General features: G+C 37.5%; 1 protein-coding gene across 6 annotated transcripts in view; it reads left to right on the plus strand.

The window, feature by feature from the left end:
• The window catches only part of ZNF521 (zinc finger protein 521), a 278735-nt gene that overhangs the window by 244776 nt on the left and 16870 nt on the right, over positions 1-17089 (plus strand). For all 6 annotated transcript variants that reach the window (XM_019741256.2, XM_019741257.2, XM_019741252.2 and 3 more), the window contains 2 exons: positions 4036-4167; positions 6566-6681. In XM_019741256.2, the coding sequence (XP_019596815.2) occupies positions 4036-4167; positions 6566-6681 (248 nt within the window). The remainder of the gene's footprint in view (positions 1-4035; positions 4168-6565; positions 6682-17089) is intronic.

Genomic DNA, 17089 nt, shown 5'->3' on the forward strand with positions numbered 1-17089 from the left:
AATTACTTCTCAATTGTACCCAAACGATCTTTGGGAATGCTTTAAAATGGTTAACCAGGACCAGAGGTTGCTGGCCTCCAACATGTTCTCAGTGGTGAGAGCTTCACTCTTGCCTTGCCTGACGTTGGACCCAAGTTCTGGCCCCATACATGCTGCCCTCCCCCACATCCCAGTATACAGCAGAGAGGGGTTTTCTGTTTGTTCTGGAAAGATACAGATTAATACTAAAAGCTCCATATTCTCCTCATTAAGTTGACTAATTTGCACTCTGATGTTTCTCCCTTTCCTTGTGCTAATTTCTGCTTCCGCATGTATTTGGTTAGAATACTTTTCAGTCTGAAGTTCATTACTGGAGTTTTTCTGTATACTCCATTATATTACTCATTTCCTGTCTAGCTTTTTGGCTATCAGAATTTCAGTGTTGTAACCAATCTTTATTAAGAAGATGTATATAGAAAGGGTAGTGTTTTTTATTCTTTAGTTTCCAAAATTGCTTACAAAGGCAAATCATGCTCATTGTAGAAAACCTGGAGAATATAGATGAGCAAAAAGAGGAAGAAAAATCTAGAAGTTTCATCCATAGATCCCATCGGTAACTCTTAGTAAAAAAAAATAGGGCTGGACTAGCCTATTATAGCCTTAATAGAATATTGTAATGGTTATTAAATCAATTGACTCAGAATCTCTTTTTAATAAATGAGTAAGCCTGTATTATCCAATTACTGTCAGCTGCTACCTTTCCGGAGAGCAGAAATGGTTCCTTTGATTGAATTTTGAAAGCTTTTGGCACCTTTAGGAAGAAAGAAGAAAAAAAAAGGCAAGGTGCAAGTTGTGGCTTCATGGGCAAAATCCTGCGTCTAAGACTCGAGTTCACCTGAAGTCGGAGGTGTTGATAGCACCGCCTCATGAGCATCGACTTTAAATTAAAACCACAGTTATTCCTTACTGTTCTTTACTACTCTATACCAGATAGGAAGAAAAAAAAGGAGAGAAGCTCAGTTTTGAAAGGAAACAGGTCTTAACTCAGCCAGATCCTGCAATACTAAAATGTTAGGAATTCTTTGAAAATTAAGACACTGCTCTTAGCCACATGATGTAAATACTAGAACACGTAAGAGTTGAATTGAACAGAGACTCTGACTAAAGATAAACTTTTGAAATTCTTATTATAAATAAGTTTGATTAGTTTGCCATTACTGTCTATCCCCACTTTTTGCATTAAATAAAAAAGTAACATGAATTCTGTTGACTAGTTGGGAAAATGTTTTGGGTCTCCCATCTCTCTCTCATTCATTATGCATTTGACCCTGTGCTAACAGGTAAGGGTGAGCATGACTGCAGAAGCTAAAAAAGGCGAGAGAAGTGTGTGGCTTTTGCTTATGTATCATTTGCTGTGTTAACAATTCAGATATTTTCTTTTATCCTACTCAAATAATTACCAAGTTATTTGTTGGGAAAGACCTCACTATGTTACGTAGAAATAAAAGGCAGGTAGAACTTCCTATATGTTTTCAGTATTTTAAACTGTACAGAGTTCTGTAAAGGCTAGATGATAGTTATTATCCTTAGTGTTGTCACGTAGTGCCTTCAAAATTAAAGTGTGGAACTCCTGAAAACTAAGTCTGCGCTAATAATGTATAAATACGTTATGATTCTGTCACCTTTTTGTGAATTCACTTGACTAAGTCTGGATTTTTTCACATTTTGTGATGGAACTTCTCTGTTCTTTGCGTAGGAAATAAATAAAATTCGACAAGGACATTTGCATTGTACTCATACATGTATCTCTTTTTTTATTTTCCCTTCCATTGTTTTTCCAAACAAAACACTCATAATCAAGACAGATAACATCACATTAAAGGGCATCCTAACTTACGTAATTCACTTTATGTTCGTGTAACAGTTAATCATTATCTCCAAGAAAATCCAACAGGCATGTATGTGTTACTTCACAAATATTGCAAGTTTAAAAATTCTGGAGCAAACGTGTATATCTGCTCACACCCATAGGCCACATCCAGGTTTTTGTGCAAAACACATAATTTAAAGATTTAAAGATGAAATTAGAACTCTTAATTACCTTCTTACTATCAAAATAAAGGCATACAGCCTTGAGGAAATAGGAAACCTTTACATGTGGCAAGTCTTTCTGGTGATTGACTTACTGGCCCAATTTTCTACAATAAATAGTGTTTCTTATATTTCTTAATATCTAAAATTTGGAAAAATTTTGGTAACTTTAAGATGAAAAAAAAAAAAGAACAGATGAAAAACCCTTGATCTTATATAATCCCTAAAGCTTTTTGTATAACCCCTTGTCATGTCAGTATGCACAATTAAACTCCTTACATAATTATAATCAAGGAATTTACTTTGCCACCCAAATACAGAGTAGGTTTTTATCTCTTGTGAAATGTAGACAGTATTGGGTGGCTTAATTAGTGCTTTGCTTCTCTTTTTACAAATTCCAATCCTCTGCTTCTAAAGACTCATACTTGTGTGAGAAGAAAGATTAGGAATACAAATAGAGTGATTTTACTCCTAGTTAGCTAATAATAATTCACTTTGTAATTGGGCTTTTGTGTTGCCAGTAATATCAACTGGTGAAGGACTTAACACATGCATGTTGTCTTGATGAAAGGAAATAACTTTGAAGTATAGACTTGTTACCCCCACAGTGTGAATTTGTCTTTCATTCCTGGATCTGGAATATCCAACACAGATGTTCTTTAATAGCGTTTTTAATCATTGCAAATAAGGGAAGATAAAAGTATAACTTGATAACAAGCCAGGTTAAATTGCAGCCTCTTACCCTTTACTTTTACTAATAAGTAGTCTCGGGAGAAGCTCACGTATGCTTCAGCATATCTGGTAAGGCCACGGACCCTGAGCCAGGCTACCTGGGTTTGAATCCAGACTGCCTGGGCTTACGTTCTGCCTCTACCTGTTATTGCCCCTGTGACTCAGAGCAAAGTCACTCAAACTCTCTGGGCCTCGTTTTTCTCATCTGTAAAGTGGGAATAATAATAGTAGTCCTCACAGGGTTGTCGTTTAATCAAATGAATTCATACCTGTAAGCACTTAGAACAAGAGTATCTGAAACACAGTAAGCACTACAGAAGTATTAGGTTGTTCCAGTGCTAGTGGTTTTCACTTCTTATGATTGAAAATTGAAATTAAATAGGATAATGCCTAAGTTTTAAATTTCATAAACATTTTTAATGAGTAGAAAAGCAACATAAAAATAATGGTTTCTATCTATAACACAAACGCTTCACTTTATATAGCAATTGTTACATCAAAATATTTTTCTACCATCTTGTTCCTAAGACATCAAAGAATAATCCAGGATTGGTCAAAAGTGAGCCTGGAGCTCATACAAGTGCCTTTGGAGAAAGACAGGCAGAGTATAAATTGGGGGTAAAACTGAAATTATCTAACAAAGTAAAGGGAGCAATGAACTGAGAAGAGACAGGGGACTGGGAGTACCAAGAAGAGTAAAGAGCATTTATGAGATACTATAAGCAGTAATAATATTTAAAAATTGCTAGAAAATCTTGGAAGTAGAAAAAGAAATTCTTACCAATGGGAATACCCCTAAGAACTTTACGGTTAGAAATAGAAACTTCTAGAACCTTCTAGATAAACCAGAGGAGAGGCCTGAGGAAGAAGCTGCCCGTTTTCCTATGGGTCCTTTATTTTAGGACTTTGGAAATACACAGCCCATAAAATTGTGATAACTAGAGAAAAGGAGAGGCCTCATTATTGATATGCCAATTAGACTTTAAATGCTTAATAGACTGCATTACCCTAAAATAAAATCTGCCTTCTGATTATCTTTGGATTTTAAATTCCAGAAACGTTTTAACTTGATATAAATTTGTTAATAATACGAAATAACCAGACACAATATATACTAGTACATATTTGGTGATGCAAATGGTTTATGTATGCAATTATATTAATAGTTAACTCACTAGTCCATGAAAGATATGATGGGTGTCAACTTTTCTGTTCATGTATTTTCCTTAACAGATGAAGGACTGAACCATGAATGCAAACTCTGCAGCCAGACCTTTGACTCCCCTGCTAAACTCCAGTGCCACCTGATAGAGCACAGCTTCGAAGGGATGGGAGGCACCTTCAAGTGTCCCGTGTGTTTTACAGGTAGGAAGATGACTTTAGGAAAACTCTGGAGAGTTTCAGGGCCACATCCATCATATCTTTCCTACCAAAGCATACTTCCCACTGCTATGGCCTTTTACAGATATGACTTCAGTTCAATTTGGGGAGAAGATATTTGATTTCTGCTTATTAGCATTATTGATTGCAGCCTACTTAAAGGCTCAAATGGGCAGGAAGGTTAACCATCAGGCTGTACAAATGGCATTTCAAGTTCACTCAAAAGTTTGCACTTTTCCATTTGGAAAATGACATCCATGTTTTGTTCACTTTTCTCCTCTTGACGTTAAAAGGTTACCAAGGCAAAGACTGCCTGCACAAAGCTGCTTTTTTAATCACAAAATGTTTGACTAAAAGTGCAGTCATGTTGTCAGCACATGTCTGTTATTTAAATATGAAAAATTTTATAACATTCCCCATAAGAAATAAAAAGATATTATTAAAATCCTCCCAAAATTCTTAGATGAGGCATTTATTTCCTATATAATTGGAATTTTTAAAGTAGAAGTTGATATAAATTTACACATTTAAGAAGAAACTTTTATTAGATGTTATAGCAGTACAGTTTTCAGCACCCCAAAAAAAATAAAAATGTAAATCAGAAACTATAATTCAAGCCCATAGGAGTTGAAATATGATCACACACATTTCTGGTACTTCCCCAACAATGACAAAGTTATTTTGGAAAATCCTTTGTGATCATTTTGCATGTGTCTTGGACTCAGTGGTTAAGTCCCTCAAGGCTATGTGTTTCCTTCATATTTGTCAGAAAAATCAAAACAAAACCAAAATATAGTCTCTCAAAATTGACTTCTTTGTTTCCACAGCACAATTCCAAGCTCTGATTATTGACCTTCACCACGTTCAGCCTGTAGATTTCCAACCTGTAATAAAATTAAAGAAAGAGAGAGGCCATGTTCATTGCACAGTTAGCACAAGAAGTACTTGCGTGTGCTCATGGCTCTGCCTTCAGCCTGTGCCTGCAAGGCTGATTCCGTCAGTAATTCCAGCAGCCACTTCTTCTTTTGGAGCTATTTTTTTATTCTTCCAAATTTGTATTTAAAAATCGATAGTGTCCAGTTTTTCCCGTCACGTGGTATTTATCTTAAAATACGAGTCAGGAGTCTGGGTTCTTTATAAAAGCTCATAACAAGTCTTCGTAAGGAGGACTGGATCCGAGATCTCCTCATGATTAAGACCCCTAATAAAATAGTTCTTTCATGTTGTGGCCAGAAGCCTCATAAAATGTGTTAAATGTGTATGGACGTTAGTTGCAAATCTGTCTAAAGACCTCATTTCTTTTTGTTGATGTAGGTAAGAGACAAAAATGCATTAATCATGAACAGTCTGCATTTTCTGTGCTCACAGACCTGAATTGTTTTAGAGTATCTTGAAGTAATTTTATAAATAACAATTAAGGAAAAAAAAAACAACCTTCCAATATAAAGCATGTTAGGTGGGAGAGGAAATCTGAGCAGTTTTTTAAGGTAATGAGAAATGTGATTAAAATGTATGACTCATGCGAACAATATTCTAATATTTTAGGTTGGCTGGCAATTAGAATAATTTTAATGATTAGAGTAGAGTCAAAGTCAAATGCCAACATCTTTAATAAATCCTCTCCCTGCCTATACAGATTAATATTGTAGATGCAAACTTTTTTAGGTCACAGTGCACCAGGCATCCATCAGAAGTCAGTTCTGCCAACCCAAACACTGCCTCTGGCATATACAATTTAATTATTAATAGTATGTCTCCTAGGTAAACTGTTACACAGTCTTAGGGCCTTGTTTTGTAGTCATTAAAATTGAACATGTTTATATTATTGAAACCCTTGCATTCAGTGTGTAGGCTGAGTTGATCTTAAAGTATCCAAAGAGAATTTACCTGGGGTTCTGTTTCACATTTATAGACAATGCCCCAGAGTAGCTGTGGGATATAATTTTTAGCATTAACACATTTAAATAGAGAACTGTTTGCTAGCTGTAACTTTGGGCAAATATAATAAACAGGGTTTTGGCATCTATGATTTCTTAACCTGTGGGTTGCTGAGGAATGAGAGTCATTTCTGTTCAGACAGTGTTGTGCATTTGACAATTTTCGGGTTTATTTTTTAAAGATTTATAGGGAGCTGGGCCTCCATAAACCTTTACTTTGGAGCTGTTTGGGTTGAAGTAGGTGCTGGGTAGAGTGCATCTTAACAAAAGCCAGAGACCCAATGAGCAAAGGTGACTCAGCTCTCTCCAGGTCCCTAGCAGTGGTCACACCCAGAAGACGCGTGCCATTCAATCTGCTAAGTCTGGATCTGTTCATGGGGAGTCCTCAACTGAGGGCATTTCAGAAAGAAAATAACCCAAAGCTCACCATTCTTTTATCATTTCAGTATTTGTTCAAGCAAACAAGTTGCAGCAGCATATTTTCTCTGCCCATGGACAAGAAGACAAGATCTATGACTGCACACAATGTCCGCAGAAGTTTTTCTTCCAAACAGAGCTGCAGGTAATGTCCCCATGAGGAGGACTGGGATTGAACTCAGTTGCTCTTATAGGAAACAAGGGCATTTTAAATCTGGATTCACAGTATCACTCACCCTGGGCCACCATGATGCTTCGTGTGTACTGGGGCAAAGGGAAAATTAGAGGCTGGATTAACAGACACCAAAGTAATTTTGCCTCTAGCTGCTGTCAATCATAAAAAGAACTAGAACAGACCTATAATTGGACCTTCTGACCCAGTGTGATAGACTTAAGGGTCAGATTTATTGGACTGTGGGATCATTCACCTCACTTGTCACAGCTTATTCTCCCAAACCCTGTTTTATTCATGTTCTGTTCCCTCTGGGCTCCAGGTTGGATGGATATCCAGGTTATTGTTGTCCTGAGGGGCTTAAAATTGGGAGGAGGGGAAAGAAAAAAGAAGCTGGAATCTTGTCCAGTGTAAGCTTCTTTCACTTAATCAAATAGAATAATTATTACTTAGTAACAGCCTTATAGTTAAAATGTTAACACCCAAAGATAATTGGGTTTTAGTCTTGAGTGTTCCAATTGCTAGATGTGACCTGGCACAGGTCCATAATGTTTCTGAACCTCAGATATAAAGAAATGATAGATAAATTAAATGTAACACGGATGTGTTGTTAGTTAAACATAAAATAATAGGTCTGGTTATAAGGTATAAACTATAAAATATGATATAAATGTTTGGTTGGTTTTATTATTCTTAGCAATAGACTGATAGTTTAAAATATGAGTAGGAGACCTGGATTCTCTCCCAGAAATGTCACTTATAGTAAAGGGAAAGTAACTCTTGTTTTTTCGCTTGTTTCTTTGTTTCTGCTACTTCATCTGGAAAATGGGCCTAATACTTATCCTCATTTTTGTGATGAAATTTTATATATAAGTAACATGTTTTTGGTTAGCCTAGTTGGTGCCCTTGGAAGAGAATGGATTTGAACTCAATATTATTTTATTATGAACAGTATTATTAAAAATAAATTTATTCAACCTAAAATGGGGTGGGAGTATAATAGTTTTTTTGCATTGACTCCCTTAAACAACCTGAAGAGGAGCTGCTCTGGTTGAAGCAGGGATTCAGAACCCCACCTACTCCTTACCCCATGTCCCATTCTGTGGACCCTGGGGCAGCATTGCACCTCCTTGAGCTCTGGAGAAGGCAGATTTATGTTAATTATGTGTAAAAATAAGGAATTTAGAGTTTATCTTCTCAGTTATCGTTCTGTAAGTGAACAACTAGTAACTCGAGGTAAAATAAAAATATATATGAAAGAATGGGTGAGCCCATTTAATTGAAATCATGTGTCAGTGGACCAAAATTAAAATCACTATTTTATTTTTTATCACGTCTAAATAGAATTCTACTCTGTCACATCTGTTTGTGAATTGACTATAGAAGATAGCCCAAGTTAGACTATTGTTTAATTTATGTCTTACTAAAGTAACTTAAATTTCTGTTTGAAAATACATTCTTATGACTCTGTAGAAGATATGAACAATACACCCAGTAGTACTGCTAATTAGTATTTAAACTGTGAAGCCGAATTAGTAATAGCTTACAATCAAAGTTGTGGACATTCTGTAGAGACTGACTTCTATCAAATGTTCTTGAAAAAAGTTTGCAATAAAATCCCACTTTTATACTTATAGAAATCCCCCCTTACCCAAGGGGAAAACATTCCAAAACCCAGTGGATTTTGGCCTGAAACTGAAGATAGTACTGAACTCTGTATACACTATGTTTTTTCTTATATATGAGGTATGATAAAAAAAAATACAGGGATCGTTTAAATAAAAAAATTATTACAGTAAAAGACAGATTACCATTAATCCCCCTCAAAATACTCATTCTTGCTTTGAACTCACTTATCCCATCGTTCTTGCCACTTTACAGTTCTGGAAATCCTCTTTCATGAGTGTCTTTAGTTGTGCTGTTGTGGCTGTCTCAATGTCCTGAATCATTTTGACTTAGGGGAAGAGCCAGAAGTCGTGGATGAATAAGGTAGATGAGGACACACTGTAATGTTTTTATTGGACAGAAATTGCTGTATACCAGAAGCAATGTGTGACACAGAGTATTATCATGATGGAGGATGATTTACAGCACACTTTAAAACACACCTCTCAATCGTAGCCCACACCCAACTGACTGCACCAAACAAGTTGAAACTTGTCACACACTGTTACTGAAGATCCTTGCCTTTCTGTTGAATGGCACTCATCAGCAGCGTTCACCGTATATTTTGATCATAATAGAAAGGCTTTCTGTCACAGTCATTGCTTCTGGTATGGCAATTTCTGTAAAATAAAAATGTTACGGTGTGCTCTCATCCACCTTATTCACTGGAGCTGGTACCATGCAACTTCTGGCTCTTCCCCAAAGTCAAAATGACCATGAAAGGTAAATGTTTTGGATCGACTCAGGACATTGAGGCAGCCACGACAGCGCAAGTGAAGACACTCACAAAAGAGGACTTCCAGAACTGCTTCAGAAAGTGGCAAGAATGATGGGATAAGTGTGTTTGAAGTGAGGGGGAGTATTTTGAGGGGGATTAATGGCAATGTATATTTTACTGTTACAAGTTTTTTTTATGTAAACATTCACTGTATTGTTGGATCACACCTTGTATACATACTTATGACAAAGTTTAATTTATAAATTAGGCATAGTAAGAGATTAACAACAATAATGATAAAATAAGACTGTTATAACAATATACTATAATGACAGTTATGTGGTCTCTCACTCATAACCAAGAAGGCTAAGTGACTAAAGGGCAGGGAGCAACACAGCATGGATATACTGGGGAAAAGGGACGTTTCATGTCCTGGGCAGGGCAAATGGGATGGCTAGATATTTGATCATGCTACTCACAATGACACAAAATTTAAAACATGAATTGTATATTTCTGGAATTTTTCATTTAATATTTTCAGACTGTAGTTGACCGTGAAAATATATTCTTATGACTCTGTAGAGGATATGAACAATACACCTAGTAGTACTGCTAATTAGTATGTAAACTGGAAAGCAAAACCATGGGTAAGGGGGGACTACTATATTAGTAGATTCTAATGCAACTAACCTGATGGTAAAACTTCAATGTCTTTCATTAAAAGAACCCAACACCAAGACAGTGGTGGCCTGTGGCCCGTTGTAGGGCCACAAAACTAAGCAATTAAATACATCCTTCAAGACTGCAGGTTTCTTTTATGGTGTATTTTAGAGTTGCATGGTACATAAAGTAGTCACTCTTTTCTACAATTAGTATAGACCAGTGGTTCTCAAACTCTTTGATCTCAGGATGCCTTTACACTTAAAAATGATTAAGGAACAACGGGCTTTGAGTTATGTGGGTTATTATCTATTGATACTTTCCATATTAGAAATCAAAATTGAGTAGTGTTTTAAACACAAGAATACACAAGCATGTAATTTTACTAGCTGTCAGAGAGATGATGATATCACGTGCCAAGTAGCATCTAGAAAACTCTACTGAACACTGATGAAATAATGAGAGTATAAAAGGCAAGTAACATCTTAATGTTATTATGAAAATAGTATTAACATAACAGACCCCCTGAAAAGACCTAGTTGACCCCCAGAACCCCGAAAGTCACACTTTCAGAACCCTTGGTCTAGAAGATATGGTACAAAACATAGGATTCTAAGATCTTAAGAAGTCAAACATCTCTCAAAACATCTCTGACTTATTCATTCAAATTGTGACCTGGGCCAAAATAAGTCTTATTTAATAATCTAAAGTTGTGAGCATTATTTTTTCAGTTTCACAACTCAAAATCATAAATATTTAGTCTTGATATGAATACTTAGGCTTAATCTGTGCCTCTTTCCTTAGGTAAGAGCCAGATTTATGGTTAGTATGTGATAAATATTGCAAAGCTAATATCCACATTCATTGGAATATCTGTGTATGTCTGTTTTCTAAAATCCCCAGTAATAGCAGTAGATTTTAATTTCAATGCATTAAGAAAAATGGATTAAAATTAACTTTGCTTTTTCTAGTTTTGAATGTGTTTGGTTTTTTATCCTTTAACCTTAGGGGTTCACAGTCCTGTGCATTTGCTTTCATTACTCAAATTATTTTTTACACCTGTGTTTTTTCATGAACGGTCATAAAAGTAGATGCCCAAGAACTGAAACCCTATGGAAATTTGAAAGCATATAGTGTGTTTGGTTCTTATATCAGAGTGAGAGTAATACAGTAAGTTTAGGAACTATGTTGTATCTTTTCATGATGCATAAATTATTTCTTGACCAAAATAAGTAATTTACATTTCTGTCACTATTTATACCCAGTTAAAAACACAAAAGCATCTTTTTGTGGAGAGAAATGCTTTGTTAGTTATAAAATTATATAACACACACACGCACGCACACACACACACACGTACACATGTTATTTTCATGAACATTGCCTACAAGGCCATTCAGAATTCAGCTAATTCCTCATTATACACTGTCCATCTTCAGAAATATCAAGGACTCAGACATAATCCTTTGGACATCACAGACTACAATTCCTTTTAGAATTAAGCACAAAGAAACCTCTATTTCTATGGAACACTCAATCTAGGACACACCTATTCTTCACATGACCCCTAAACCTTTCTGACCTAAAGTTCTATATGCCAGTCCAGAGATAAATGGTGTATAATTTTTGGCAGGATGTAATCTTTTCCTTTTAGTAGAGTTTTCTCCCATTTTTGCAAGAAATTCTAAATACTTCAAAGGCCACCTAGCATGCTGGTAAGGAAGATGTGCTTTGGAATAAGAGTGCATTATTTGAACTAAATGAACATTTTGTTATTTTAAAAGCGAATGAATATGTTGAATGTTTCACATGTTTTCCTAATAGACCTCATAACTTTTTCTGCAGAACTTAAGGAAGCTGCTTTGAGAGAGGGATGGTGTGGTCCAAGAATAATATCCTACAATGCATATTTGTATCCAAAGTGGTTTATACAGGTGTGAGCAAGTGGTGTGTTTGTAAAAATTCTGTTGAATAGGCCACTTTCTTCCAATATAGTAATTACTGTTTAATTGGTGCTTCTAGAAAAGCTACAATTCAATGGCAGTGATCAAATCATCCTCCTCCAACATGTCCCCATAGAAAGTTCCATCAAGCATCATGTTATGAATTTAATGGATATAGAGGGAATTCCAGCAGTAGGAAGAGAGGGAATTGGCCTAAAATTCAGGGGTGTCCAAACTTTTTTCAACGTTTTTTACCAAGGGCCATATGCGGTAAAATACACAAACAGCTGGGCCACTCACTTGAGGTGAAGTATGTATTGCCTCACCTGGTTTATTTAAGTAAACTAAATATATTTTTGGAATTTGCTGCGGGCCAATACAAAATGGATTGCGGGCCGCAGTTGGCCCACGGGCCGCAGTTTGGACACCCCTGGCCTAGATGAACGTTAGGCTCTGATTCTGATATTTCAATTCCTTTTATACATCAAAAATTATTTTGATACTCAGCCCTTCTCTTCATTAACTCATGAATACAGTTGCCACATTCAAAATAGAGTAGTGATTTAACATTCTGAGGGATATACCACGACAGTCAGATATCACTAAAGTTTAAATATGTAATTGGCTCTACAGCTGTTTGCTTTTCTTCTGAAGTCACTTTTCCACCAAATCACCTGATTTTGATGCATATTTTTCGCATCACAGCTTAACTGATGCTTAAGTGTTATGGTCATATTTCTGAAAGAAAAATGAATGACTGCATATAGGGTGGGAAGTATGAGACAACAATACAGCATTGAAATGTGACTGCTGAGTCACTCACCAGGTCACTCACTAACTTAATATGTGCTGGGCCAGTTAAGAATCCTGTTAATAGTCCAGTCACAAGTGCTATCTCTACTATATACTCCTATCATCCCAGTGCCATTATTAGATAAGAAAATATATTTATTAATTAAAAATATAAAAATAGAATTTCATCATTTTAAGTTTACCATGATCCCAAGCATTCTATGACATATCAAAATAATTATAAGCATATCATATTTATAGTCTACTAGAAAAGATAAATACATATATAATTAACCATTATATGAGGTATACGCAAAAAATTGTTATAAGCATTCTGAGAGAAGATGTTTATTCTCCAGCTAGGAGAACCAAGAAAGCCATCATCTGGTCAGCATTCGAGCTAGTTTGGAAGGACGGATATAATTCAGATATCTGTGAAGGTGGGAGAGTTAGCCACTCATAAAATCTCAAATGGTTAATGGTTTTAAAATAATACAGGTGACCCTTGAACAACAGGTTAGGGGCGCCAACCCCCCCGCACAGTCGAAAATCTGCCTCTAACTTCTAACTCCCCCTAAACTTAACTAAGAGCCTACTGTTGACTGGAAGCCTTAGCGATAACAGAAGCAGTTGATTAACACATGTTTTGTGTTACATGTATTATATATTGTATTCTTATAATAAAGCTAGAGAAAAGAAAATGCTGTTAAGAAAATCATATGGAAGAGAAAATACATTCACAGTGTTGACTGAAAAAAATTCACGCATAAGTGGACCCACGTAGTTCAAACCTGTATTATTCAAGAGTCAACTGTAGTTTTTTAATGTTTTATTTTTTTTAAATTTGTTTTCTTTTGCTTTGATATCCCTATAGGCAACTTAATACAAGGGAAAGACCGTGAGTTGTGGAAAAGAATCACCAGAGTTTAATTTTGGTCACTGCCACTTATAAACTGTTGACTGTGAGGTTCAGTGTTATCATCTGTAAAGCAGGCATGTAGGGGATGACAGCATCATACCCAGCTCCCAGGTCCTGGTGGCAGTGCCATGGAGTAGATGAGACTCAGCACAGAGTGCGGAACAGAATGGCACCAAGTGAACCCTGGTTCCTTGGCCCTCCCGCTGCTCCCTAATGCTGAGCCAAGTAAGCAAAATCAAGATTCGTCATTCCTTGGAAATAAAATCTCTATTTCGCACATGTCAGAATATTCCTTGGTTCTCTGTTCTAGTTCACCGGAATAAATTTCCAGTTAATCATACCTTGACATAGTTTCATGTTAATTGGTTTCTAGATAAAAATTCGTGTTTTTAAACATTTACCTTTTTCAAGGGATTAAAGAGTCTTGGGTTTCTCTTTGTTCTTCCTGTTTTAGCATATGACTATAAAACGAAACACTTATGTTTGTTTTCACAATGCATTTCAAAACAACCTGACCCTTCCCCTCACCGTCCAAAATTAAGGACCTGTGGCCAAAAGAAAAAAGTTTTACCTTGCCCCTCTATGAAAAACAAGCTAGGATCTGGATGTGGTGTGGGGAAAGCTTTGCTTTAGTTTATTTTATTTTCGTATTTTTCTCCTAGTTAGGCTGTAATCTTCTTTTGCAAACAAGAGGAATGGAAAAGTGTGTGTTACTACCATAGCACTTCTGAAAGAGGTGCCTTTCAAGCAATTTGCTCCTCATATTCATCTTCCCACAATTTTTCTCTGTTTTTCAATTGTTCTGTTTTTAGTTCTAACAGAGCTTGGAATTTCTTTCATTATCCCCGCTCTGATTCTAAGCCTCAGAATCCAGTGCTGCCGTGCCTCTTGTCGTGTGTCTTCCTTTGGGACCCAGATTGGGAAGATGTGCCCATTACTCTGTCTGGGCCTGGTAGAGCTGGGTTCCATATTGGTCATTTGGGAGGGCAGTGTGGGGGTGTATTTCCTGCTTCTTCCTGGGTGGTCTGTGCCTCATGCCTTAGGTCTCCATTTCCTTAGCTCCATTGGATCTCTATGTGTCTCCTGCTCTTGGGGCTGGAATCACAGACCCTAAACACATCACATAGACTCAGAGCATGAGCGTAAATTGTGTCCAGTGAGCATGTGGTTCTGGAACTAGTCCATTTCTGCACCACCTCACTCCTCCGCTTTGTTGGCCTGAGGGGCTTTTGAAGTAAATTGGTGCTACAGCAACTTCCACTTAATTTGCTCAGTGGTTAAATTGATCTATCTCTTTTATTTGATCGGATCTCCAGGAACCGAATCATTTGCATTGATTTATTGATTGGTGCTATGTTTTCACCATTAGTTTTGATCACTTTCAGCTGTTAATATTGGATAATTCAATCAGGATTGATTGGCCTTACCATTGAAGGCAGAAAGTTAATCATATAGGACAAAGAAACAGCACACGGCTAACCCCAGTTTGTTATTCTCTCTCTCTCTCTCTCTCTCTCTCTCTCTCTCTCTCTCTCTACTCTCTCTTCCTATCATCTATGCAGTAGCACAGAACGTGGGCTTTTCTGAGCAAAGAAGAGAGTTTAAAATTTGATAGAATTCATATTGCAGCTAAAGGTGAGGTAGCTTTATTTTACTTTTTAATAAAACTGCATCTAGAAATTAAGCAAGCATACAGAAAGATAGATAAGCCTGATTGTCACAGTGAACTCATTGGACTAAAAGAGTAAATGTATTTTCAATTACCCATTTTGTACCAATAAATGTCTAATCTGTGTGTGCATGTTTGGAGGCACAACCTGGGCTCACCTTTCCCTAAATTTGGCCCTCACTGCTTCACCATGTGTCCTGATAGTCAAATTTTCAAGAATCAAGTGGTTAATATGCCTGAAGTAGGTGCAACAGAGGTAATTGCAATAAGCTGAAACCACTTTATTTACATTTGAATTGTTTCTACAGCACCCCAGCTCAGTTTTTAAAAATTCTCCATCCATTAATTTCTTGATGTTCATATCGATGGCTGGTTTTTGCTATTAAAAGAGGGAGAACCACCTCCTCATTCTAGGACTCATTCCCTCCTCCAACAGCCCTGTTGTTAGCGATCTGCCATTACATTATTTTTTTGTTCTGGCCCAGAGTTGACGACAGATGGCCATCTCCGAACTGCCATCAGTGCGACTTTATGGAGCATCCAGCTAGGGTGTACTGAAGAGCACTGTGGCCAGTTCTGCAGCCCCCTCCCTCCCAGCCCCCTGGAAATGTTCATCACCTCTGCCACATTCTGCTTTGGCTGGGCTTTGCTGGCCCTGCGATCTTCTGTGTCGCCAAGACAGCCTGCTGCCACCCAGCACCAGATCTGCAACCATTAGGAAAGAGAAACTCGGGGCATGATTGTCCTGTAAAGACAGTGCTCGGTCTCAGCACCTTTGTAGTCAGATCTTTTGCAGAGAGCTGGAAATCCACATTTCTAGAACATTCTGCAGTCCAGAGAGGCACGTTGAATTTCCACATGTGCTCCTAGTTTAGATGTTTGTTCCACACATGGATCAGTTTCCTCACGTTAGCAGAGGAAAAAATGCCAAGAATAGACCTTTGTGTTTACAAACTTTTATCCGATTGTGGGTAAACACCACTTCCATATCCAACTGTTGTGACAATTAGAGTAAGAGAGAAACCGTAGTAATCGTGGACTTCAACTATAAATCCCCTGAAATGAGCAAGCAATTCATCCTAGCATCTTCTGGTCCGTGGATGTAGCAATCCTTTGGACAGCCACGTGAAATGAGCTGTTGCTGTGCATTTGGAGAAAGATGGATAGGCTGCCCTTGATTGAGTTTGCTACGGCAAGGCAGTCTCGGAGCCAAGCGTGTGTTTTAAGAGGAATTCACATTTGTATCCTTTATTGTTATATTTGCAGTGCATCTACAGCTCGTAACAGGCTCTGCCCTGCAGCTATGGAGGAGTAAGTTCCCCGTGTTGGAGAGAGAGCAGTGTTCTGTAAAAGCCTGAGCTGTGGCGGGTGAGATGAATAGTGCTTAAAAGCAGGGCTCGCGGTGCTGTCATTTAGAACAGCAACTCGGAGGCTTAAACGGGAGTGAAAGGCAGGGTAAATGAGTCCTTTAAACGTGGTGAAATTTTAAACTGCCTAAAATAACAGGCCTCCTTCATTGATAACTTCATTGAATGAGTGAGTGGGGGAACAAAGTGGGCAGGAACTGCTTTCCCATAAGAGGAGAAAGTTTGCAAAAGGGAGGCTTTTTCCTTGTACCCAGTGTGTCTGGGAGGTGGGCCTCTTTCTTTGTGGGGGGGGGGAACCTCCTGCTTTGATGCAGCTCCTCTGCTGGCAGAAAACCATCTTCCACTGGAAACTCGAATTGCCTGTAAAAGGTTTCCTTTTTTACATTGCCAAAACTTAATTTTATAATTATCTGACTTACACCACTGGGCACATCTGCTAAGTTTGTGTGCCTTCTAGACACATAAAAGGCTACTGTGATACCATTAAATATCAGCAGTGTGCTTTGCTGTGCTTTGAGTTTATAAGGGTGAAAGGTGATTGTGCAGGAAAATAGAGCAGTCTATTTGCTGTGAGCCAGGCACTAAGACCTCACTCCCATACTCAGTTATAATTCATGACGGTACTGGTGGGGTGCCCTCATCCCTCTG

This window comes from Rhinolophus sinicus, linkage group LG09 (genome assembly GCF_036562045.2).
Source record: "Rhinolophus sinicus isolate RSC01 linkage group LG09, ASM3656204v1, whole genome shotgun sequence".
Taxonomy (NCBI): domain Eukaryota; kingdom Metazoa; phylum Chordata; class Mammalia; order Chiroptera; family Rhinolophidae; genus Rhinolophus; species Rhinolophus sinicus.